The sequence below is a fragment of the Dryobates pubescens genome, chromosome 22 (assembly GCF_014839835.1).
Source record: "Dryobates pubescens isolate bDryPub1 chromosome 22, bDryPub1.pri, whole genome shotgun sequence".
In the NCBI taxonomy this organism is placed as follows: Eukaryota; Metazoa; Chordata; class Aves; order Piciformes; family Picidae; genus Dryobates; species Dryobates pubescens.
The window spans coordinates 10176662-10201919 of record NC_071633.1 but is presented as its reverse complement, the minus strand read 5'-3'; the positions used below and the strand labels follow the sequence as shown (position 1 = coordinate 10201919).

The 25258-nt window shown below is 38.9% G+C and overlaps 1 protein-coding gene across 2 annotated transcripts; it reads left to right on the top strand.

Annotated features, from left to right (window-relative positions):
- Nucleotides 1–25258, top strand: AMPD3 (adenosine monophosphate deaminase 3). Of its 2 annotated transcripts, none has more exons than XM_054172051.1 (15): nucleotides 1–218; nucleotides 3554–3779; nucleotides 5590–5785; nucleotides 6287–6452; nucleotides 8605–8824; nucleotides 11035–11164; nucleotides 13313–13507; nucleotides 13755–13886; nucleotides 14720–14883; nucleotides 16070–16196; nucleotides 16987–17150; nucleotides 19092–19212; nucleotides 20414–20587; nucleotides 21681–21791; nucleotides 22640–25258. In XM_054172051.1, exons 2-15 carry the CDS (start codon nucleotides 3559–3561, stop codon nucleotides 22814–22816), a joined length of 2298 nt encoding a protein of 765 aa, XP_054028026.1. In that variant the 5' UTR covers nucleotides 1–218; nucleotides 3554–3558; the 3' UTR covers nucleotides 22817–25258. The 2 variants fall into 2 exon arrangements, with proteins under 2 accessions (XP_054028026.1, XP_054028025.1); XM_054172050.1 differs by lacking the exon at nucleotides 1–218 and adding an exon at nucleotides 370–756.

Here is a 25258-nt window from a genome sequence, read left to right as displayed (position 1 = left end):
TCTTGGATCTCCGACGGGGAAGGGGCCGCCGCGGCGCGAGGGAGGAAGGCTTCCCACAGATCTTCCGTCTCCCCCCGAGGCCCTGGCCCCCTGGGGGAGGCACCATCCCCGTCCTTGCCTCCTCCGCTTTCGTCGCCGCAGGTGCAGCCGCCGGAGGAGCGGCGCCGGACAGCGTCTGCCACGGCCCCGCCGCCCTAAGCGGGCGTCCCCTCAGAGAGGTACGGACAGGGCGCGCACCCCGCCCCGTCAGCACCACCGCTGACGGCCCCTCGCGCCGCTAGCCCCCCGCGCCGGGGCTGGGCGGGGCGGAGCGGGCGGGGCAGCCTCTTCTTGTCCCGTCGGACGCTGAGGCGGCGGTTGCCCCTCTACTGGCATCTTGCCCGGCTGGGGCTGCACCCCACTCCCGCCGTCCTCCTTCCGCCTGCCCGCGGCCCCACCTGCTGCGGAGCCGCCCCGGCCTGCGATGCTGCCGCCCAGGAGGCAGCTGGCCGTCCTTGCTGGGGTGTGGGCGCGGCGAGCTGGCACCTCCGACCGGGGCCCGCGGCGGCCATAAAGGGCCGGGGAAAGGGCGACACGGCACTGCAGTACTGGGGCGGCTAGCTAGCGGGTGAATGCGGCAGAGAGAAGCGGCGGCATCTGGTGGGGGTAGCTCCTCCCTTTCCCCGCCGCCGGCTTCTGACAGAGCCCTTCCAGCCGGCGAGAGGGCCGGTGGCGGGGCCTGGCCCTGCCCTAGCATGGCTTTCCCTGGGGCGCTAGGTAAGTCCCGAAGCAGGCGATAGTTCTGTCCCGGGGTGGTGCTGACCTTGGCCGCCGCCCCGGCGGGGACGGAGTGCGAGCGGCCATCCCCGTGGCTCCTGCAGCGGGAGCTGGGCCCGGCCCTGCCCCACCTGCTCACGGCGCCGGGATGCGGCTTCCGCGCTACCAGCTGAATGCCCGCGGCAGCTCGAGGCGGCGGCTGGTGTTGTTTTCTTGGCGTGTTGTCAGGCCCGCTAAATTGCTGATCAGTAACTGCTTCTTAAATCATCGTTCCGGCAGTTCATACGTGGCATGTTTCAGGAGAAAAAGCTTTCCTCCGCAAAGGTGCAGAGCTACTGAGTAACCAAAGCAGCCTTTCTGCGAGTGCGATGTTTGGGAATAGCACATTTGGTGGTGGCTGGATGGCATTCATGCCTCCTCGCCATCCCGTTCACATGTCTATCTGTCGCTCACCTTGGCTAAAGGACAGCACTTCTGTAGGAGGATAATGGATAGAAGATACTCATCTTTCTTCCAGTTCAGGATGGCTCAGCTCGCATGAATATTGCATAAAGTGCCTCACGGCTATTTCATGTTTAGTAAACTAATTGCAGGGGCACAAGCTAGCAATGATGTAGGTGAGTCTACCTTTCAGAGTATTTTGTGCCTTAGTCTCTTATTTGCTTAAGCAGAGAATTAGAGATCAGGTTCTGTAAGAAAGTAAGAACCCGTTTGGCTTCAAGTGAGGATTTTGCTTGTTTCTATACATTCTGACTCTTTGCTATCTCATTGTAATGATTTAAAACACAGTACAGTTTCTCACTCAATGTTTTTTCCTATTGCGTTTCTGTTCACAGTTCTCTGAGTTAATTTATATTGAGAAAATGCTTAGCCATTGCTAAATATACAACCAATTGCTTTTTTTTCCTGCCTTAGTCAGCTAGTACTGAAAAATCGTTTAATTAAGCAGAAGTAGAAACGGGTTTAGTCCACATTTTGCAACTGTTGCTAGCACTATTACTATAATTGAGTAACTATCAAGACTGTTCTTGCCTGGCTGAAGAGCCCAGAAGGCCCTTGTTGCTGGCAACTGTATGTATGGCAGTTACTGTTGCTGACAGCTGTGCTCACTGAGGTCAGTGGAAAGACTCCCATGACTTTATTGAGGGCTGAAATTAAGAAACTGAATCTAATTAAGTGCATTGTCATCAAATCATTCCTCGAAATGTGTATTTTTGTATTTTTTTTATGTAGTTATACATGATTTTTTGAAGACTCAGTACTAACTGCAAAACATACTCTCCAGGCAGAAAAATGGCAGAGAGTCAGTTCTTTAAAACCAGCCACATTTTTCCACTGGTCTGTAAGCTGTTCTTAGAAAATACACATGCAAAACAGTGTAGGTGATCACTAAATTAATATGTTGAGGTCCAATATATCCCTTGACACCTTTTTGTGCTTGATTTGTTCTTAGAATAAAAGCAAAAGTGTTCTCAAAGCAACTGTGGAAACAGGACATTAATTAGAATCTTTTAGGCTGAAAACAAGAGGGTCACATATCAAAAGGATCACATATCACCATGTGAAACTTGCAGCATGCTTGCAGAATTACTTTAATGAGGGCCCTGATAAGTTATGCCATGAGTAATTAAAACCAGCCATGCTTCATACTGATTTACAGCATACATTGTTATTTAATAGAATACTGTCTTACATGTTAGCATTTTTGTAACTAAAATGGATTCTGAAATGTCAGTTTTGAACCTGGACTTCCCATGCTGTCAGAGCTTGGATCTGTTTGTTGTGACATGTTCATTGCTATTTTTAACTCATGTAATACGAATTTAATCTTATTTGTTAGAAACTCCCATCATACTGAAGGCATTCAAAAAGCTTTACAGCACATAATAAATAATGCTGGTCAGTAGCTTACAAGAACTGTATTTTTTCCTCTCCAGAATGCTACCAGATATGTCAAAATTTGTATTTTGGGTTGTATGAGAGTGAAATATAAATAAAGCCATGAAACTACAGAAGAAACACTAAAGATTGTATTTTCAGTAGTGCTACTAAACCAAAATGGAAGTATTTTGTGCTGAAGGGCTACTTAAATAAAAATTTTAAACATTAAGTTTTGGGTTTTTTTGAGAAGTAATATTTATATGAAAAGTAGAAATTAAAGTACATCTTCTGTTTGCTTCCCACACACGATTCAAAGGCAGGATATTAAATACTGAAATCATTTACAAAATAAAAAGACACTGAGTTAACTAGACCATATTTACTTCAATTGTGCAACCATTTTACTTCCCAGCAGCTCTGTGACTTACTTTCTTTTTTGTGGACAGAATAGGGTGAGGTAGAAATGGGTAACATTCTTTTCTGATTTGCTCGTCTCTAAAATTGGTTTGATGTCACTGAGCAAGCAAGACGAGAGGCAACTGAGTGAATTGTGATTTCCAAGTTCAGTGCAAGTACATACAGCTAAGAGGCAATAGTTTCTTTACAGAATAATGTGTTGAATGATTCTGCAATTAAGGGGAATCTACTGACAAAGGTGTACTATATAGCTAAGGAATTTTCATAAGTATGACAAGAAGTTCCTCATTCACAAACTGGCACGACTCCACAAGTGAAGATGCTTACAGGGTACCAGTTCTAAACTGTGTTCCAGTTTAGGTTCTCTGTAGCAGTTTTACTTTATTCTGCTTTTGCTCCCAGCTCTTACTTTTGATAGGTATACCCCCAAAAACCCCATTCCTATTCTCTCATTTATTGTTCTTGTAGTTATAACTTTGTCAACTGTTTTCCTTATTAGCCGAGATGCCCAGACAGTTTCCAAAGCTGAACATCTCTGAGGTCGATGAGCACGTGCGACTTCTAGCAGAGAAGGTATTTGCTAAAGTTCTCCGAGAAGAAGACAGCAAAGATGCCTTGTCGCTATTCACTGTGCCTGAAGACTGCCCTATTGGGCAGAAAGAGGCCAAGGAAAGGGAACTGCAGAAGGAACTGGCAGAACAACAGTCTGTGGAATCGGCCAAAAGGTTTGTTCATTAGTTGTTTTCTCAGTGGAAAATTGTTTAAATTTTAAAGGTTTGATTGAAATATCTTGCAAATAACATTCTATCTCCTACTACTTCAGGAGAAAAGTCAACAGTAGGTACCAAGTGCACCTATGTGATGTCCTATACTATGCATAAGCTGTAGGGATGGGCCTAAGGAGCTTGGATTGTGGATGTTCTCAGCTGAGTTTCCAGCAATAGCATAGATAATACTTATGCAAGTTTAACAAGCAGTATAGCTGGGTAGAAGTGAACAGAACTCTAAGACTCTTTAATGTAAAAAGCCAGAAAAAGAAACACTGTCATGCCCCCCACCCCTTCCCTTTATTCTAGTTTCATTCAGAGAAATGGAAAATTTTAATGCAGCAAAAATGAGAACAGTATGATATTTCTTTTACTCTCTGTGGAAGAAAAAAAAGATGAAAGCAAAGACTTGACATTTAACATCAAGGGAGAAGGTGAATAGTGGTATTGGCATAATGAGGTTATTCACAGGTTTCTTTCCCTTGCAGAGATAAAATCTAACTACTATCAGCCATGGAAGTGCACATTCTGAGTTTTATAAAGATGATCTTTAAAAAAGTACACTCCACCTTTGCTTGATTCATGAAACTAAATTTGATTTGGTTTATGATTCTCTTTTATGAGAGAGCTTACTCTGGTGTCAGACTGTTCCAGTATCTTAATTTCAGTGGACTGGCTAGACTGTTTCCTAAAATGATGGGAGCTCAGCAGCAGTCTGGCGCCAAATGCTGTGGATGTGTATAGACTTCAAAAAGCAGGAAAGCAAGAAGCCTTTGAGAGCAATAGCTAAGGTCAGTAAAATGCTGGGCATCATGTCCCTGGAACAGAAGGAGACGACATGCTGATGATACAGGCTAAGACTTCCGGTTTTGAATTGTGCCGGTGCAAGGGTTTCCCATTTGGCATGTTCATAGACATAAACAAGCACAGAAGGAAAAACAAGGCACTTTCATTCAAACTGTTTGGTGTATCTTTTCCCCCTACACTACTAAATTTCACTTTTAATTTGGGAAATCATCTTGTGTTCTGCCAAACGTAACCTTTTCACTAGATATGTTACAATTCTTTCACTGAAAAACACAGCATTCTTTTTTAGTTGATTTGTCTCTCACAGTTCTGCTCTCAGAAAGGGCAAAAAAAAGGGGGGTTCGCCACTTAAGTGCCCTGAGGAGAGGAATAGACTTGCATAACAGAGTCATGCTATGTTATTACTCTGCCAACCGATCCTGGCTTTTTGTTCACATCTCATCAGATGTTGCCTAAGGACTAACTGTGTGCTCATCCTTTTCTTACAAGTTTAACTGACTGAAAATACATGAAATTTTGACACTAGTCTTGTGTGACAGTTAGATGAGATTTTAAATCCTGGGAAGAAGTGTTTGTAGTAGCACAGTAACTGAAAACCATCCCTGACACTTCATGAAATCTGATGTTATCAGTGTCTGTGAATCAAGTCCTACTAAACTAAGCACAGTGATCCCATTTTCCTTCTGTACAGTGACTTGCTGAAACTGAACTTGTAGGAAACAAAACAAAACCAATCTTAGGGCATCTTATGATGATTATAAATAAATGATGGCATAAGGTATTTGTGGAGGGTGAATGCAACGGAGTAATAGCTAAAATGACAAATGTTTTGTGGCTAGCGTTTTTCCTGTGGCATGAGAAATTTCATTTGTAAAATTTCTGAAGGGGTGATTTATTTTTTCTACTATATTTAATCCTTTATGCTATGGCTTATTTTATGCTTTATACCATGAATTTGTAGGAAGAAAAGTTTCAAGATGATTAGATCCCAGTCGTTGTCATTACAAATTCCATCTCAGGAATGGAAGTCACCATCAGCCAATCCTATCCTGTCTCCTGCAACGCCAGTTCTTCCAAGTGCTTTTTTGCCAGTCCAAGTGCCATATGATGTACCTGAGTTTCAGAGGGTTTCTATTAGTGGGGACTACTGTGCAGGGGTAAGAAACTTTGTTTTCCTCTTTTCTTTTTTTGCTGCTTCTTTCTCTTCTTTTTCCCCCTTTCTGTACCTAGAGGTGGGGAGAAAACCCCAACCAGAAGCAACTAATGTATACAAAGTGTGAAATGCCAGTATATTAAGGCACCTTGAAACAAAGTGTAAACTGCTTTGTGAGCACATTGATTTGTAAAACAGTTAAAGTCCAGGTCAGGTAATTTTAGACTTTTTATAATAAAAATTGCATTGAATAGCTGAAAACACATCCAGGCATTAAATAAATGAGTAATGTATGAGGGGAAAAAAAAAAAGATGTATTTTGCACATTGTATTTGGACTTTGTTTCAGCCATTGGCTTCCTGACATGTAGGGTAGGATCTTTATGGTCAAGCCACACACATGCACATTTCTAACAACTCGGTCTCCTTGTTACTGGTTAGGATTCACTTTGATGCTAAAACTGTGGTTTTATTTTTGTCAGTATTTATTTGGGCTTTCCTTTCAGGTTACAGTTGATGATTATGAACAAGCTGCCAAGAGCCTGGTGAAAGCTCTTCTCATTCGAGAGAAGTATTCACGTCTTGCCTACCATCGCTTCCCGAGAATAACATCTCAGTACTTGTGTAGCATGCAAAATGAAAAATGGAAGGTTGAAGATGAAGTGTATCCAGGTGAATAACCTTGTTCTTCTTTTTTAACTAGAGTTAAACCCATGAACTGCTGGAGTAAATGTAAGTTAGTTTATTACTTTTTTTGGGGGGGTAATGATCTCTTCTGATGTCTTTTCTACTGAAATTTATTCTGTTAGCAAGTGGTGGAAAATCACTGATGGACCTAAATTATAAATCCTGTGTCTAATCTGAAACTTCAAAGATGTCCAAAGTAAGAGGAAATGAAAAGGATTATGAGCTCATCTATATTGTAAATTGTAGGACAATACCGATAGGCCAATTAGCAAGCCCCAAATCAGTAATTTCATAGGCATAGTACACTTACTGGGTCAAGACTGGAAGTTGTATAGTCATACTTTGTTGGACATTCTGCCTGGGTTAGTAAACTGATTTCTCAGCAAGGCTTATTGGGTTGACTATATTTTCCACTATATATGTCACAAATTACATCTGTCATTTAGATGTCTTGTCTTAAACTTTGGTAGGTTAAACTGCACTGCTAGTTTTTGGATTAGCCTGTGAGAGGCAACCTCTAGTCTGCACAGATATGCTGCTGTGTATGTATCCATATTGTTGGCCATGTATTCTCAGCCATGAAGTGACATTTTAAATCAATAACCATGTAGCATAGTGGTTGAAAGAGGGTAAATTAACATGTTTTCAAGCCTTCTTTAGACAGCAAAAATGTAATATTTGACAGGAAAAATATTTTTAGAACATCTGCCAGGAAGCTATTTCCAACCTATTACTAGGTTAATAACTGCTTTACAATTACGATTTTAAACTTACAACATAAAAGTAAAATACCAGAATCACATAATCAACCAGGTTGGGAGAGACCTCCAAGATCATCAAGTCCAACCAATCACCCAACCTTGTCTAACCAACAAAACCATGGCACTAAGTGCCTCATCCAGTCTTTCCTTAAACATTCAGGTGCTCTAGGTGAATAAAAGGACTGGTTAACTACTTTGCTGTCTTGGCTTAATTGAACAGGGAAAAGAAATCTCAATGACAAGACTGTGTTGTTCAGCTGACATAAATGTAGTTGAATTATTTTATGCTACTTGCATTTTTAAGATATTGTAAAAGAAGTGACGACCACTCAGATCATGCTTGAGTGTTCACATAAGCTGAACCTCACAGAACTATGTGTGTTTACCTGATTCACAGAAAAAAATTAGCAATTTTATAAAGGAATTACAAAACCGTAGTGAACAAATCTCAACTGTGCTTCTGGTACTTTCAGATTCCAATCATGATCAGAAGGCTAAAGGGGAAAACTAGAATTGTGTTGTACTATCTCTGGCTTCTGCACTTAGCCTTTTTATTTAAAAAACCCTAAACAAATAAAAAGCAACACCCCCCCCCCCCCCCAAACCACCAAAAAACACTAAATGCAAATCACAAATGAAAAAACACCCATCTCAACATAACAAAACCAAGCAAGCAAACTCCCAGAAAACCTGCAAACCAATCACAACCTTGGGCAGAGTGAAAGGCACTAAGTTTTTAATGATTTCCTGCTCTTGCATGAGTCAATCGTATTCAGCAGTGGTTGAGAGAAAGAGGAAACAGTCCTAGTGTGTATGCACTAGCCCAGCTCATTGGGCTGTGGGAAGAGCAGAAGTGTAGTAGTAAGGCACAGCCTGTTCTTCCCTGATGTTTTACTATGAGAACAGCAGCATTATTCTGTGCTTAAGTACAACCTTCCAAAATTACTACAGTGAGTCAGAAGGCGAGAAGAAAATGAGAGGGTGTATGATGTCAACAACTGTTTTTATTGTTCAAAATTCTCAGCTGTACTCTCAACTCTCCCTAATTTAAATACTTCTGGAAACTTATTTTTAAAATTGTGCCATCATACATTAATGAAGGGATAGTATTAAATCTATTTATACATTGTTTCAGAGAACTCTAATAATATTTGAATTAAGGTAGACCTTTAGCTGAGAGAGGAAATGCAATTAAAGCCTGGCAGAATAAAGCTGTGTTGTAACATCAGATCTTTTATGGTAACTGAAAATGTGATTTTACTGAAAGTATTAAGATGTTAGAAATGAAACATTATAGCAGCAGAAGGTCCTTTTTGTAATTATCTTGTCTCTTGTGTAAGCTATTTCTTCTAAATGTAATGTAAATTTATTTCTAGATTTCCATTCGCCCCCAGAAGAAAATGAAGATCCTTACAATCTCAATGATGCTCCAGATAATTTGGATTATATTATCAAGATAAAAGGTGGCATTCCTTTTGTTTATGATAACAAGGAAATGATGGATCTCAATGAGCCTCACAGTCTGCCATATCCTGACCTGGAGACCTACACCCTTGACCTGAGCCATGTTCTTGCTCTAATTGCAGATGGTCCAACGTATGTTTCTTTCTTATTTGCCCTTTCGGGCTGCTGATTACCTTTAATTTAATACTTCTATTTTTTGTGATATTTAATTCCTCAACATACTTATTCTGCAGTTATGTTCTGTTTTGCCATTCTCAAACATTAATGCATCATGGAATGACTTAAATGGGAACACGCCTTAATCCCCTCCTTCCCAGCTATATTTAATTTCTTTAGTTTCTTTGTATCAACCATAGCAAAATGAGAAGCAGTTAACTGAAAGGCAAAAAACTAGACAGATGTTCCCATTCCAGTCAAAACTGACCCAACCTTCTTGAGGCATAGGAACTGAAACTTGAGCCTTGTCTTTTTAATTTTTTAAAATTTTATTTTTCCCAGAAACATCAAACTCCTGGTGAGTCTCCCAAAACCAGAAATACAGCAATTATGGCATGGTCACTGACACACTCCTGACAAAGCAGTGTCCTTGCCCAGTGCATAATGAAAACATGTGCATCCAGTTTTTAAATTTACTTCCCAGCTGAGGACTGGAAACATCAAGGTTTCTCATGGTTTAAACACCAGGGAAAGAAATTAATGCTCCCTAGGATGGAAGAAAGTAGAAATCTGGACAGTTGTTCTGAACCATCTGCAATGTCTGTCAGCAGTGCATTCCTAGTTGTTTTGCCTTGGAGAGAGAACTTCCAATGTGACAAGTTAGTCACACCTGATGCATTATTTCTCCTTTAAGTATGTTTCTGATACCTGCACCACAATCTGTCTCCTTGCACACTGATAGTGGCAAAGCAGATGTGTTGAATGGAACTGTCCCGATCCCTCAGCACATTTTGGAAGTGCAAAGCCCATGCTTCTACCAGAGTTACCAACACTTCTGCTCCAAATCAAAGCTAGCTTGACTATGCTTGTTTATACTATACAATGGATAAACTCATTTCAATTTCAGTCTGTTATATTCCAAGAGAGATACTGAGAAGATTAAAGGGCATGGAAGAAAAACCTGAAGAAAACTGAAGACCCTTCTTTTTCAGAGCTTCTGTTAAAAGTCTTTTTCAGGAAGCCCTAAGTAAGAAGGGCCTTTGTAGGACATATTTGAATGCACCTTTGCAAATGTAGTAGGAATCACCTGCTCCTTTCACTTCTTCAGGTTAAGTTTTCACAGGCAAATTCACACTCTGATAAATACCAAAAGGAAAAAGTCTTTTCAGTAATCCTGTTGCATAAGACATAAATGAGCATGATTACCTATCAAATGTGGGGCCACTTGGAGATCAAGACTCTATTGTTCTTTAATCTTTGCTGTTCTTAAACTGGTGAAATGTCACCCTTACTTTTCAGTCTTCAAGTCTCTTGAATACTAGTATAATCCAACAAAGACTTCCTGAAGGGGGCAAATGGGTCTTGATTAGTATCAGGTATAGTGAGCTCATGTTTGAATCAGACTTTCAAATACATGATGGGCTATGTGTCCCATTGAGGAGGGATTGTTAACAATAAAGCAGAAAAAAGAAGGCTATTATATGAATAGTGTTACAAAACTATTGTAGATACATTAGGAATTTGACAGATGGCGAAGAGAAAAACCATGTCACTGGCTAAAAATAGAATGAAAAACAACAGGAGACGAAAGGTAAGACAGGAGTAGGCAAGCAGGAACAACCCCACACAATTTGTCTAAGAAAAGCACAGGAAATTATTTTGGAAACAATGTACTTGTGCACAAAAGTAGTGTAATTTAAGGTATAAAATCCCAAGGTATATTTCATCTTATTCTGACTTCTTAAATTCACATTGAAACAGCAAATAAACTTTGGGAAAATATTCCCCCCCCCCAGTGAGTAAATATGGATTACAGGTTGTTTCTGCTGTATGTGAGGCAATTGCTCTACTGGAGGCATAGTTTCAGAGCAGTAGCAAGTTTTATGGTTTCTCTGGTCATCATTACTGGGAGAATTTTGGTTTATGGACAGATACAGTGACAGCTGTACTTGAGCAACTTAAAGGACATAATGCAGTTATGTAGACTTCTATTGGAAGTTTCACTACTAGTTTTGGTCTGAAATCATATTGGATATTGACTTACGTATTTGTTAACCAGTAGGATAGGAAGAATGGATTTGTATTGGTCTTAATTAGCATAAAAGTTTTCACAGTAAAAATAAATTGTTTCTGAACCTGAAATATAAATAGTTTTAAGTCACAGTTGTTTTTTGCTTTTTTAACAGAAAAACATATTGTCATCGGAGGCTTAACTTTTTAGAATCTAAGTTTAGTTTACATGAGATGTTAAATGAAATGTCAGAATTTAAAGAACTAAAGAGTAATCCTCATCGAGACTTTTATAATGTGAGAAAGGTAAGTGTGAAAAGGAGTAAAGGCATGACGTTGTTGCTGGTAGGAGTTCCAGCAAACTTGCTTTTCTTGTCTGAGGTGTGGATGGTATGCCTGAAGTGGCATGTGCATACCACTCAACTGAATTACATTCTTTTAAGCATATTAACATTTTTCTACATAGAAATGCTCCAGGAAAGTTAATTTGAATGTAAGTGTTTTAAATGGATTATGCTAAACTCATCTGTTTACTTATTCAGAATCAAAAGGACTTAATTGTATGTAGATTGCTTTAAAGGAGTGAAACAGAGTTAATTAAGTTCACTTGGATTAAGAATAAAAATATCCACATGGAGATGCAATTGATTTAAATTCATTTAAAGACAGTCAAGTGCAGTTTTCTCCTTTGATGTATGTAAGTCACACCAGGCTGTCTGTAGCAGGAATGGTTGTATAGACTTTGGATAAAAAATTCACTTCATGTTGAAAATAAGTGTTTAAATACATGTTGGAAGGAAAAAAGACCTCCCACAGAAACTGAACTCAGGGTTAATGCTGCCATCACTATTGGGTAAAAATGTCTGTGAAATATGAAGTAAAAAGGTTGTAATTTGACTTATTCTTATCTGCCTCTGAGATACACTGGGATGTAATTAGGAGCCAGGTAGGGGAGTAGGGGAATCAAGGAGGTGATTTCATTTCCTGGCATATTCACACCCAAGGGAGCTGCATTCACTTTAAAGTACAGAAGTAGCAGTGTTATGCTCCATCATTTGTTTCCCTTCAATTACAAATAAAGTCATTGGAGAGCTAATGCTTCCATTTGATAGGTGACTTTTCACAAAGCAGTGTTTGTTGCTGGTGGTTTGAACCACTTCAGGTCCATTTTGCCTTGTTTCATTGACCTTGTTTTGTAACTTCAGGTGTTTTAAATCTTTCTTATTGTGTTTTGGTTAGTGCTAGTACATCCAAAAATCATTTGGCTTTTCCCTATAGTGTGCTGGTTACTGAATGTTTGCTACAACTGTGTTAATAAATTGTCAAGTACAAAATGTGCTAAACAGAAGTGTTTGCTGAATGTATCCCTGTCTATCACAAGGTTAGAAGCAGATGGATTGTTAGGTAAATTGTAATGAATTTCATGCTTTTATCTGTTAAGCATATGGATGTGAGGATCTATTAGCTAATTCACTCAAGTAGGCCTCAAGCGGCAGAGACACAACTTCTAACTTGGCAGTTTTCTTGTGTAACCCTGGACAAGATATTTACTCCATGCCATATTCAGATAAAACATCTCACTAACTGACAGAAACAGGGAACTGCAATGGATTTGTTTTTCATACCTGCTGGAGGCACCTAAGAAATTGCCCATGCTTAAATCAGCAAACAACTCCCTAGATCACATCAGCTGCTGCTTTGGATTGTGTTCTAATATAGGCTGCTTAAACAGCAGCAAAAGCTTCTGAGCAGAAGAAAAGCAATTAAAAAAAAAAACCAAAATAAAAGCCCTGAAGAACTACTCTCTCAGACCTTCTGTGAAGCTTGCACTTCCTTTAGTGTGTGAAGATACCTGAAAAAATGAAAAAATCTGTCAGCATTATGAGTTGCTGCATTATAATTAAACTTGGGAAAAACAGTGACAAAATCTCTCACATGGACATTTTGCAGTTCTGATGACCTAGGATGTTTCATGTGGTTGAAATAGAAAAATTAATTATGCTTTTGGAAATAGCTGAGCATTCCCTGCCAGGCTCTTTTAGTCAGAGAGGATGGTTGTAACTACAGCCTATGGCTAGAAAGGCATCATTGAATCATGGATGAAATAAAAAGGATATTGAAGGATCAGAGTGCTCTTTAAGGAACGATTGAATTTAATCTGAACCCAGGTTCTGTGGCTGGCATTTATAATGTATTAACCTGTTGGGTATGTTCTTAGATACATAGGAAACTATTAATTTAGTGCTATTTTATATGTAGTTCAGCTTCTTGAACAATTCCTCCAAACTCAAAATCTCAGGGTTCTGAAACATTTTGACTTGCTTAGGCACTAATCCATTTGGTACTTTAGGAATATTTTAGAAGGTTTTAGTCATTGTTGTCAGTGACAAAGACAATTTGATAATTTAAGTTCATCAATATGGATGATAAGCATGATTAACCTTTTGATTTCAGGTTGATACTCATATCCATGCTGCTGCTTGCATGAACCAGAAACACTTATTGAGGTTTATTAAGCACACATATCAAACGGAGCCTGACAGGATCGTTGCAGAGAAAAAAGGCAAGAAGATTACTTTAAAGCAAGTTTTTGAAAGCCTTCATATGGATCCTTATGACCTCACTGTAGACTCTTTAGATGTCCATGCAGTAAGTCTATTAAAATGACAAAATAAACAAGAAAAAGCTATGTTCTCTAAATGTAAAATTCTGGTTTCTACAGTTTTTGTGTGCTACCTTATTAAATCAGAATTTGACCTCATGCATTACTTGTTGTGTTTGAAGTAAGTTAGCATTGGCTTTTTCTTTTCTGTGCCTGTTATTGCTAGGCAATTTAATTTATAAACTATTGTGTGTGCTTAAACTCATGGTTATTTGGGTTTTTGTCCTCCTTCAGGGTCGTCAAACATTTCATCGATTTGACAAATTCAATTCCAAGTACAATCCAGTTGGTGCCAGTGAGCTGAGGGACTTGTATTTGAAAACTGAGAACTACATTGGTGGTGAATATTTTGCACGTATGGTCAAGGTAAGTAAGTTTCAAGCTTTCCCAGCTGTGGAGAAATGAATGTTTATAAAATTTGTGGTCATAATTGTATCTGGAGCTAACACTGTGGGTAAGTGATTCCAACTATTGTGCTTACTTTAGCTATTAGTTGAAGAAGGGCCTCTGCTAATTCATCCACTGTTGCTTTCTAAATAGTTTCATGATTTAGAAACTCATACATGTAATCCGTGTGTGAGTTTAAAGCAGTGTTGTGTGTAGTTTCAAATGAATGAAGAGCAGGCAAAGGTCAATTCCCTGGCATAGTACTTTGTTAGGATGTAGCTGGTTAGTGGTAGCTGCCAGGGAAGGAGGAACTAGGGAAGCACCTCTGCTTAAATCTGTTTCTGCACAGGATTCGAATTAATTTTTTACAACAAAAGAATTAGTACTTAGACCTATAGAAGTGCTTGTCTAAAATTAATAGCCTTAACATTACTTACTGCCATGTATTCTGGGTAAGATTCTCCCTTGGTCTGCATATTTTATGTAGTCATTTACTACAGTTTAAGTACTTTGATTCGGATTCAGCAATTCTGAGCATATGTCTAACAATGTAATAACTGTACAAGAATTTTTCCTCTAAATCTAGGTGTTACAGTTAGTTATATTCAAACGATAACTGAGATGGGTTGCTAGTGGAATATTTAGATGCTTAAAATAAAATAATGGATTAATCAGACAAAAGAGTCCCTTTATCTTTCAAAAGTGGCAATACAGCAATGTCTGGTCTGAGGAAAATACAATGATAAATATATTACTAGCTGTAAATGATCTTCAGTATCCATATTAAAGCAAATATATTTATTACTCAATAGGAAGTAGCCCGTGAACTAGAAGAAAGTAAGTACCAGTATACAGAACCTCGCTTATCCATTTATGGACGGTCTCCAGATGAATGGCTGAACTTGGCAAAATGGTTCATTAAGCATAAAGTTTATTCCCCTAATATGCGCTGGATAATTCAGGTTCCCAGAATCTAGTAAGTAATCAGGAGCTCTTGGTAATTTCAAAAGTTTAAAATCATACCAGTGGTTTAACTCCTCATATATTTTAGATGGTTTATGAGCTGTCATGTAGTTCTAATTAAAAGCAATGCCCTGGGAAACTTATTGACCATTGCTGCAGTTTCCCTGACAGTCTGGGGCTGGAAGAGAGGAGATGGGGTTTGAGTCTGCTTTTTATGAAGCTACATAAAATTATTATGAATTACTTATAAGTCTGAAGATATTAAACCCAGAAATTACAAGGGGGTGAAATTAAGCTGCATTCAAGGCCAAGGTAAAATACAATTTAGTAATGAGAATAAATCCACTTTTTTTTCCATAAAGGAGTAGAAAATGCTCTGTAAAACTGTAATCAGCAAGCTTCCTCAAAATCAGTGACTAAATGACAGTGAACTAGAAAATGCAACCCAGATTGTTGATTTGCAAGCTTAAGTCAGTCTTTCTTTGTTTTTAAGCAGCCTTTGGGACTTAATTAAATGGTTCTTTCTTTCTAATGCTATATATTGTAAATACAGTCCTACATAATTTTGTCAGCCTTAAGATCTGACCTTCTTGTTTTGAAATTTCACAGCTGGAATGTGAGTAGGGAAAAGAGCTGTCATAGTTGCTCATAACCTCAGAGTGTGTTTCTCATTAGGGAAAAAGTCTCTCCTTTAATTCTTAACACAGCAATTTCTTGCATGGATGGTGGAGTCAACGCTTTCATTAAGTCCTACCTTTAAGGAAGTACTATCACACACTCAAGTACTGTCGCTCTTTTCTGCAAGGCTTGCTAAAGCAGAACTTTTTACTCTAATTTGGTGCAGTTACAACTTTAAAAATCAGAATAATTTCATAAGGGGTAATTCTTCATCTTCTCTATTAGTACTTGGATTGCTGTATGGCAAAGGGTCACTGTCTTGAGACAATCTACCCCTGCATACTGTCTCTCTTTTTGGAGCACTTGGGAGCTTCAGCAGAGCCTGGATGAAGCAGAGTGCCAGGCAGTGCAGGAAGTAGGGCACAGAGACAACCTCTACCCTAACATAAACTTCATTTTTGAATCTGGGTGGATCTGAAGTTGTAGAACATAAACAAATAAACCCCCAAACATGGAAGTAGAAGGAAAAATATAGGCTGACTAAAGAATGGTCACAACTGTGTATATTTTTTCCTTTTCAGTGACATATTTAGATCAAAAAATATTCTGCCTAGTTTTGGGAAGATGTTGGAGAACATATTTGTACCTTTGTTTGAAGCAACAATCAATCCCCAAGACCACAAAGAATTGCACCTTTTCCTGAAATATGTAAGTATGATTAGATTTTCTGTCTCTAAGGAAATTGATCCTCTCCTACTCATAAAGTTTCTTTGTCAACAGCTGTTTCCAGACACTAAAAAGCTTCCTTCTCCATAGATTACTTGTATTGTTTTCAAGCCATGACATACATTTTAATAAAAGCCTGGGTGAGGCCCTGTTGTAAATAGTTGCTGTTTATTTGTCCTCTCAGCAATAATTTCTATAAAGATTGGTCAAAAAAATGTTCACATGCTCCTGTGTAGAGGAAACATAATCTAGGGATGTGTACTTTGAACTTGTCTCTGGGACTGGCCTCCAAAATGGAGGCACTTGAAGGGAAGCATTGTATAGGTCCTCAGGAGAGTGGTGGGGATGTAGCTGCTGAGGAGTGATTAAAAGAGACAATTCTGAGTATGCCTCAGATAAGAACTCTGAGGCTTCCTGGGAGCCTCTGGCCTTCAGCTGCTCTTCAAATAACAAAACAGGTGAATGCAAAGGATTGCAATGTGGATCTGAGGGAATCTTAAAGGCATGTGTCACCCACAGGAATTTGAAGGCTTTTGTGCACCTGGGTCTCCTACTTGTCTCAGAATTTAAACAATGGTGACACTTCCTTTAAGAACACATTATTCCTGCTGCTTGCACAGCTGTAGGAGGGCAGAGCAGCAGGACTGGTGGCATAAGGAATGTGAAATGAGGACTAGGTGCTTCGTACAAGCAACTCCTAAAGTCAGAGTAAGTAACATTAAAGTTTGCTTCTTGAAAGCACTTGATTTCTGTGAATCTCTTCTCCCACCAGGTGACTGGCTTTGACAGTGTTGATGATGAATCCAAACACAGCGGCCACATGTTCTCGGACAAGAGTCTTAACCCTGACCTCTGGACCAGTGAGAAGAATCCCCCATACAGCTATTATTTGTATTATATGTATGTGAATATCATGTTGCTAAACAACCTTAGGAAGTAAGTAGTCATTTTCCTTTCATGAGCTTCCAGAAAGAAAAATCAATAATCTTGGTCTCAGTCTAGGTCAGTGTCTAGATCATGTCTCTCTTGAAGCAAAGATGATTTCAAATTATTTTGGAGTCCAAGAGGAGTACATGAGTTACTCTGAAAATGTTAACTGCAAAATGAATTCAAATTAATTACTCAGAATTTGTAAAGTCATCAGATTAATATTGTTGTTAGACTTTGGTATCTTTGTTTTGTGAATGCTGGACACCTGAATACATCAAACAAAAGAAACCCTACAGAACTGACTTGTTGATCTTTGCTTGGATTCATGGTAGATTTCCAAATATAATGTACCTGGTAGTAGCTTGTTATCTCCTGGTAATTTAGGAGATACAACATTATGTTGTGAAATATTGATTTAAGGGCTGCTGCTGTTGTTACTTGTAAACTGTACATCTAGCTACCTTAATTTAGCATGCTTCTTGACTCATTCAGTTTTACTACTCTTGAAACCAATGTCTAGGCAGGTAATGCAGGGAGTTATGACACTGAATGTGAGATCATGACTGTAAAAGCAGATTTTGTTATGGGGCTCAGTAAAGCATGGCATTCAACTTGAGTTTACATTCCTGACTCACTGAGTGATCTGCACAACTGACTCAAATTGAGGCACAGTAAAGTTGTCCATTGACAATATGGTGTCATCGCTTCCCTGGCATGGATTTGGTTCATTATTTTTTAGAGTAAGATTTTTGAGATTTTCTTATAGGAGGTGCACAGGTTTGTCATTTTAATAGGTTTTATCCAAGCTAACATTAAAAATGATATTCTCTCCCACAACTACCTCAAGCATTTCTTTCTTTACTACCCTATGTAACTGAAACTCATAATAAAAATATCCACCTTAGATTACCCTATACTCTCAATAAATAGTTGTTAGTTTCAGTTCCTTAATGGAACACAGTACAGCAGATATCAAAGTTATTCCAACTCCTGATTTCCTTTCCTTTACAATCTCTGTAGTTTATGCTTTTTTTCATTTCCAAAGACACAGATTCTGTCAGAATTTCATGTTTGTTTGTTTGTTTTTTTTTTTTTTTTTACTTTAAGAGAAAATCTCTCTAATAATTAAATATTCTTTGTGACACAATGAATCCATGAAAGCCTTCAGCCTGCTAACATACGGAGTATTTGAGGCACCACAGCCAGTGCATGACAAGAACATACTTTCGGTAGTATTAGCAAAGTCAGCAAGGACAGATTACATCTTCTCCTGAAAGTGGATGTGAAACATTACTAAATATACAAGCAGTCCTTGTTGGAGATGTTTAAAACAAAGAATTTCAAGTACTTATGGGACATCTGTTGGCACTGAGCAACAGGGTCCATTAGAACCTAAAGACCAGCATACTTTATACTATAATTTCTAGCACTATTTTTATTAAAAAGTCTAGTGTAATAACTAACACACTTGATCACTTCTGTGCCTCTGAGAGTGTGTTTTTTATGCTACACTTAACCTGGTGAGAAGGCAGGTTGTCATCAGACTAGATAGTTAGCTAACTCTTGGCAATATGTTTCATCTCTCCCTTCATTTTGAATCTGGGAATGACGCAGCCACAGGCTGCATGTGTTCACTTAACTTTCCATCTGCTATTTCCTTCAACTGAAATCAGTTCAATAACTGTTCACACAGTACCTAAATAATTGTTAAATGAGGTGTAACTGGGTAAAGAAAGAAGGAAGACACAAATGTATCAGGTGGTGGAAGGGGCCTGGGTAGAGGGACATGCCCAGAGCAGCCCATGGACAGGCCTGACTAAATGTCATGTCAAACTGTATGAGAATGTGTGACTTTGTAACTATTCCCATATTAATGATGACTATATACAAACTAGATGATGAACAGTGCAGGTTTTTGTCAGTAGAACTTGCTTTTAATCTCCTCAGGGAAAGAGGCATGTGTACTTTTCTGTTTCGACCTCACTGTGGAGAAGCTGGGTCTATCACACACCTTGTGTCAGCCTTTCTGACAGCAGACAACATTTCTCACGGATTGCTCTTGAAGAAGGTAATCTTGCTCATCTAACATTATCACAATTTGCTTAGACATCAGTCACTCATTCAAATGGCAGTCATCACACTGACATTATCTGGGCAGCCTAAAATTAATTTTCTTAGCCAGGCACAAGTAACTCTTCAATTTGATCAGAAACCCCACCTGGAGTACTGTGTTTAGCTCTGGGGCTCCCAATATAAGAAAAACATGGACCTGTTCGAGTGAGGTCAGAGGAGGTACACAAAGATTATCAAAGTTATAAAGAGTAACTGGGATCACCTCATCAAGAAAATTAATGCAGCTGTATAACACAGCAATATTTTATAGAGGGTTTTTTATGACAGGACAAACATTGGTAAGTGATAAACCAGGAATGATTAAACCCATTACTTAAGTCATCCCACGGCCACTGTTTTGTAATTAAAATAATTGGTCAGTGGGTGGCAGGCTTGCACTAAGTTTACAATAAACTTTGGTAAACAGCTCTCTGTAAGTTGAACTTTCTCAACGCTTGAAACAGTCTCTTTTTAAACAAATCCAACAAAACCAAAAAATGTTACTTAAAACCCTGTCTGATGCTATGCTCAGAACCAGCAATTCCTAAAATCAGACTGAGATAGAGAAGTACTAAGACTGTATTGGACTAAAGCATTCTCTTCTCTCCTGCTGGTGTGGTAACTTGGCACAGCAGATAATAATAATAATAATAAAGGCCCTTGTTACATTCACAGCTTTGCTAAGATAAAAATAGTAATAAAGATAAGGTGACCACAGATCATTTACATTAGCTGCAACAGCAACACAAATTCTAATAAATTAAAACTATTTCTGCTCCAAAAATTTACCTATTGGACTGCAGTTTTGAAAATAACAATTTGCTCAGCAGTTCCTACATATCTGTGGCTTTCAGGTTTTGGGGGAAGGTACACAGTGTCTTTAACAGTCATACATAGTTACTAATTTGCCATAATACTGGTCACCATATTTAGAAAAGATGACCTGTATGTTGAAGAACGTAACTTTATTAAAATAAGATTAGTAATATCTGAAATTCAGTCTTCAGAATATTTTCTGAAGAAGTAATTTTAGAGTCAACCTGCTTTTTTTTAATCTTAGTCCCTCCTCTGCAATGCTGTTTCCATTTTATCCAAGGGAAACCCTTTTTTTCATTATCTCATGGTACTATTAAAATACTGGTTGTTTTGTTTTGCAGAGCCCTGTGCTCCAGTATCTTTATTATCTTGCACAAATACCCATTGCCATGTCTCCGCTTAGTAACAACAGCCTGTTCCTGGAGTACTCAAAAAATCCACTACGGGAATTTCTACATAAGGGACTTCATGTCTCTCTCTCCACAGATGACCCTATGCAGTTCCATTATACAAAGGTAAGCCTTGCAGCAAACACTCATCTTTCCGTTTGGCAACAGTTCCACACAGGCCCAGAATGACCGGAAAGCTGGTTTATACCATTGTCTAGGATACAAAGTTTCATGTCTTTCAGTCACTTCATTCATTATTCTTCCTCATTTTCAGTCCACTACTCACTGTTAGGTTTCAGAAGGAAATGTCTGATTTCCTAATTATGTTTCTTTTGTACTCTTGCCTTTTCAGTGTTGGCTGTTGGAAGTATAGAATGAAGGATGAGGCTGAAGGGAGGTTTGAGCCTCCATAAACAATCCTCTAGAGAGCCAGGAAAGTCCAGTTTCCTTACTAACAAATCTGGGGAAGTACATTACAAACCCACAATGCGGAATCTCTGACGTATGAGCAGTTTGCTCAGCAAACTGAAACTGATTCTTGCCCTTGAGTGGCCCAGCAGGACAGAAATGCCCGGTCACTGATTTTGATGTTCACACTGCCTCTGAGACATTCTGTGCCTTAGAAATGGCCTGTACATTGCTCAATTGTGTTCTGAGGACAAGCTGAGCTCTGGTGTGCTCCACCCACGCTTGGTCCTGGACCATCACATGTCTCCTAGAAGAGACAACTTTTTTTGTGGGGGTTTTCTGTATGGATGTAATGCAGCACAAGTAGAGTTACTCACAGTGCGGTAGATATTCAGTTGTGACAGCCCACTAGAGTCAGAACCAACCTCTTTGTGTGGAAGGTCAGAAGTAAGAAACATCCATGCTATCTATGTAGGTATTCATTAAATATTTGTGACTAGATCCTCCAAAGTGTTTATATACACTGGGATCTCATTTGAAATAAATTCCTCTAAGGAACTGGATGCAGGTTGCAATCTCTTACAGTGGACACCCAGTGCCTATGAATTATTTAACAGTCATTTTAAGAAATCTGAAAAAACCCCAATTAAATCAACAATTCTGTTCATTAGTAATTGTGAAGGTCCTAAACCTCTAATTTTTCACAGCTGTTTACAGATCATATAGAAATTCCTTAATTACTAATGAGTACATATCTCCATTCATGTCTGTCTTACATATAATTTAATACTAAACATCTTTGGTGCTACAGGAAGCGCTCATGGAAGAATATGCTATTGCAGCCCAGGTGTGGAAACTAAGTACCTGTGACTTGTGTGAAATAGCAAGAAATAGCGTACTACAGAGTGGATTGTCAGATAAGGTAATTATGGTTGAAACCAAATCTCTCTTCAGAGCAAGTAGAAACTGTGTGTAGTATGAAAATTCCATATTAGCTGCTTATGTGATGTATTTGTGCACATCCCTATCCTGTTTTCCAGAAGTATTCACAATCTGCTCTGCAATTTTTAAAAAGTATTAGCATTAAATTTCTCCTCATTAGCTTTGTTTTGGAATTCCCAAAACACGTAGAGACACTAAGTGCCTGTTTATGGTCAGTTCTGCCTCCTGTCCCAGACCTTTAATTATCTGGGTGATACCCTTTCACCGTCTTGCATTGAGTAAAAAACTAGCTATTGTAAGCAAGACCTATTTTTCCTTGGAAGTACTACATAAAATATCCTGGTTTAGATAGGCAGTCAGGTTAGACTAAATTTCCCTTTGACTTCAAAATTCTATACACCATGGCTTTTTCTATGACTTACTTCAGAGCATTTGCTCTTACTTTGTCTCTTGTAAACATTCCTCTTGAGGAGCTGGTGTTCCTACCAATATTTTCTAGTGACAGCTACTCATTTTCCTCTTATGCAATGTTGACCTACAAAAGAAATCTAAGCCTCTTTTTGAACTTTCATCAAAGATGGAGGACTGAAGACTAGCACACAGGGTTTAGCAAACCAGAGTGAGCATATTAGTGAGCAATTTTATGTAGAAAACTTTGGCCGTAAAATCTCTAAAGCTGGTTAAGACTCAAAGGTAAAGTACATTGGTCAGCTGGTTGAAGCTCTTTTCACTTGCACTGGAGTTGTTCAACTAACAAAGACTCAGTTATACAATAAATCAAAGCTGCTGAACTGACTTCTTCCTTTTCATGGTTAATCCCATTCACAGGAAAAGCAGAAATTCTTAGGGGTGAATTACTGTAAAGAAGGGCCTGAGGGAAATGACATTCGAAAGACAAATGTTGCACAGATCCGGATGGCCTTCAGGTATGAGACACTGTGTAATGAACTTAGTTTCCTGTCTGATGCTATGAAAACAGAAGAGATTTCTACTCTGTCAAAGTAGTTACAGACTCAAAGAAACCAGAACATTTCAATCCTAAGCAGGATAAATTGCTAATTAACACCAAATTGTCTGTCTTTGATGCTACCAAGACAAGTGAACAGTATCCAGGAAAACAGAGAATCTATGGAAGGTAAAGAGAATTTGCTGCTATCTCTTACTGCATTATTCTCATGCAGTAAATTTCAGTTTCTACAAACATAAAGCTTTGTAAGATTGCTGTAAATAAATGCAAACTCAGAACCATGTAATATTTGCGTCATACTGTCTTAGCTGTGCACTGTATTTTAGCTTGGAAAATGGAGAATGCATCTGTGAAACACACCTTCTGCAGCTGCTGCCTGTACACATGCACCTGGATTTGTCCTGCTAGTCTCAGCAGCCATCACAGCACTTAGCAATTCCAAGTTAAATTCTTTATTCATTAGCAATTTGTATGGGGTGCCTATTTTTGAGGCTACCCTTTCATTCCGGAAGGTGTTCTGACAGAGTTTTTAATCTTTGTGTTTCAGCAGTTACACTGGAAACCAAGAAAAAACACAATCTGGTAGTCTTGTTTAGTCGCTAATTAATTACTTCCTGTTGTCATGTGGGATGTCTGAAGAACAGCAGATAAATGCTTTTTAATTTAGTAAACAGAAAACATCAAGATCATTGCTATTGTACATTTTAGGAGATTCTAATTATATCATGAGAATTTTGCCTTGGAAGTTGAGAGCACTTTTTTTAATGCTTTACAAGGGGAATATGTGGACATGCCAGTTCAAATTACTTGGCAATTTATGCAGATAACTTTGGTTGCACGTAAAGAAATTTTTTACTTGAACAAAGGAAGTGTTCTTATCAGTGGTAGAAACTCCAGACCTGGGTTCTGGTCCTACTTCTGACATCTTTTTACACATTTGTTAGTTTGTATTTTAGTCAATTACAGTTGAGTGAGATGTCAAACTGACTATTTATACAGAAGCTAGCCCACTTGTACTATGTCATTTCAAGTCATGTTCAACTTTTTAGTTATGATGGAGTGGCTAGCAAAATACAGCTACTGGAACACTTAGTGCTGTCAATCTTTTTTCCATTTGATCGTTTGTTAAGTTGCAGTACTACTCATTTGGAAAGGATTAAAGACAAAACCAAGATAGCATCTGTGTATTGCAGAAGCTGCATGTAGTTTCACACCAAAAAAAGGTTTTGAGGCTAGGGACAGCAGAGAATGTTGATGTATGCAAGTCCAACATTCCACTACTTCATTTGAAGGCCTAGTCCCTCAGCTCGGATCTTGAGTCCAGGGTCAGAGACCAGGGTATATAATAGAACACCTAAGGAGAATAGGCATCTTAGATCAGTAATTCAGAATTAGTGCATAAAAAGCAAACAGTGAATACTAGCCAAGCAAGCCTCACTAGACCTAGAACCATGCATGTTTTACTACATCAGATGTCTTGTGCCATCTGTATTTCTTAGGCCAGGCCTGTCTCCCAGGGGTTGGGCACATACATCCTTCCTTTCAAGAGCTGATCACTATCACTTCCGTTGTAAATGCAGTTAGATGTAGCAGCGTTGACATCACCAGTACCCAACAACTCATTAATGGCATGAATGTATAAACACCCTGAAGGCGCACACACTCTCCTCAGGCTGTGACAGTTCAAAGCAATACCTATAAGGACACTTTATTTAATAGTACCTGCTGTCCTGAATGGTGATTGCAGGGAAATAGCACCGAATAAAGGAAGAGGAATTAATTCCCTATTGTCTTTAATAGCTGTGCAGCCCTACAAGAGCCCTGTAGGAGAGATTAAATCTAAGGACCCTTAGGAAGCAGCCTGGCAGTAAGGCTGCTTTGAGGGAGGTCCAGGCACGGGAGCAGAGTTTGGGCCATCCAGTCAGCATTACACACAGTCAGTGTCACACAGGGAGCTGCAGCAACTGCAGACTTTCATTCAAAATAAGGCTGCAGAGAGATAGTGGGAGACTTGACTTTAGCTCTTTAGTGCCCTAGCCTAATGTCTACAGTGTTCAACTAGTGCTAGATTTTGTATTTCTTGTGTAGCTAAAAATAATGTGAAACAGTGCTGTGCTGCTCAGCTCTATGATAATAATGTTGTCCAAAGTTCTTAGTCAACAATACCTACTGGTCTCACTGTTAAAAACTTTAGCAGCTCACATAATGCATTAACAGGATTGGCAAGTGTAATTTTCTTAGGATGAAGCCCAAAACCAGTGATTCAAACAGTTTAGCTGCATAAAATGTGGCCATTTTGTTGTCATTAGTACAACTCATTAATAAATTATCAACGTAACATTTTTTACCTGAGGAAAGTGTCTGCATCCAGGTTAAATAATCAACATGCTTGAAGAATTTAAATACTTTTATCTGATAAACACTGCTTTACTGATGTCATTTCACCTGAAGATTGCTGTTGCTTTTGTTGTCACTTTAGG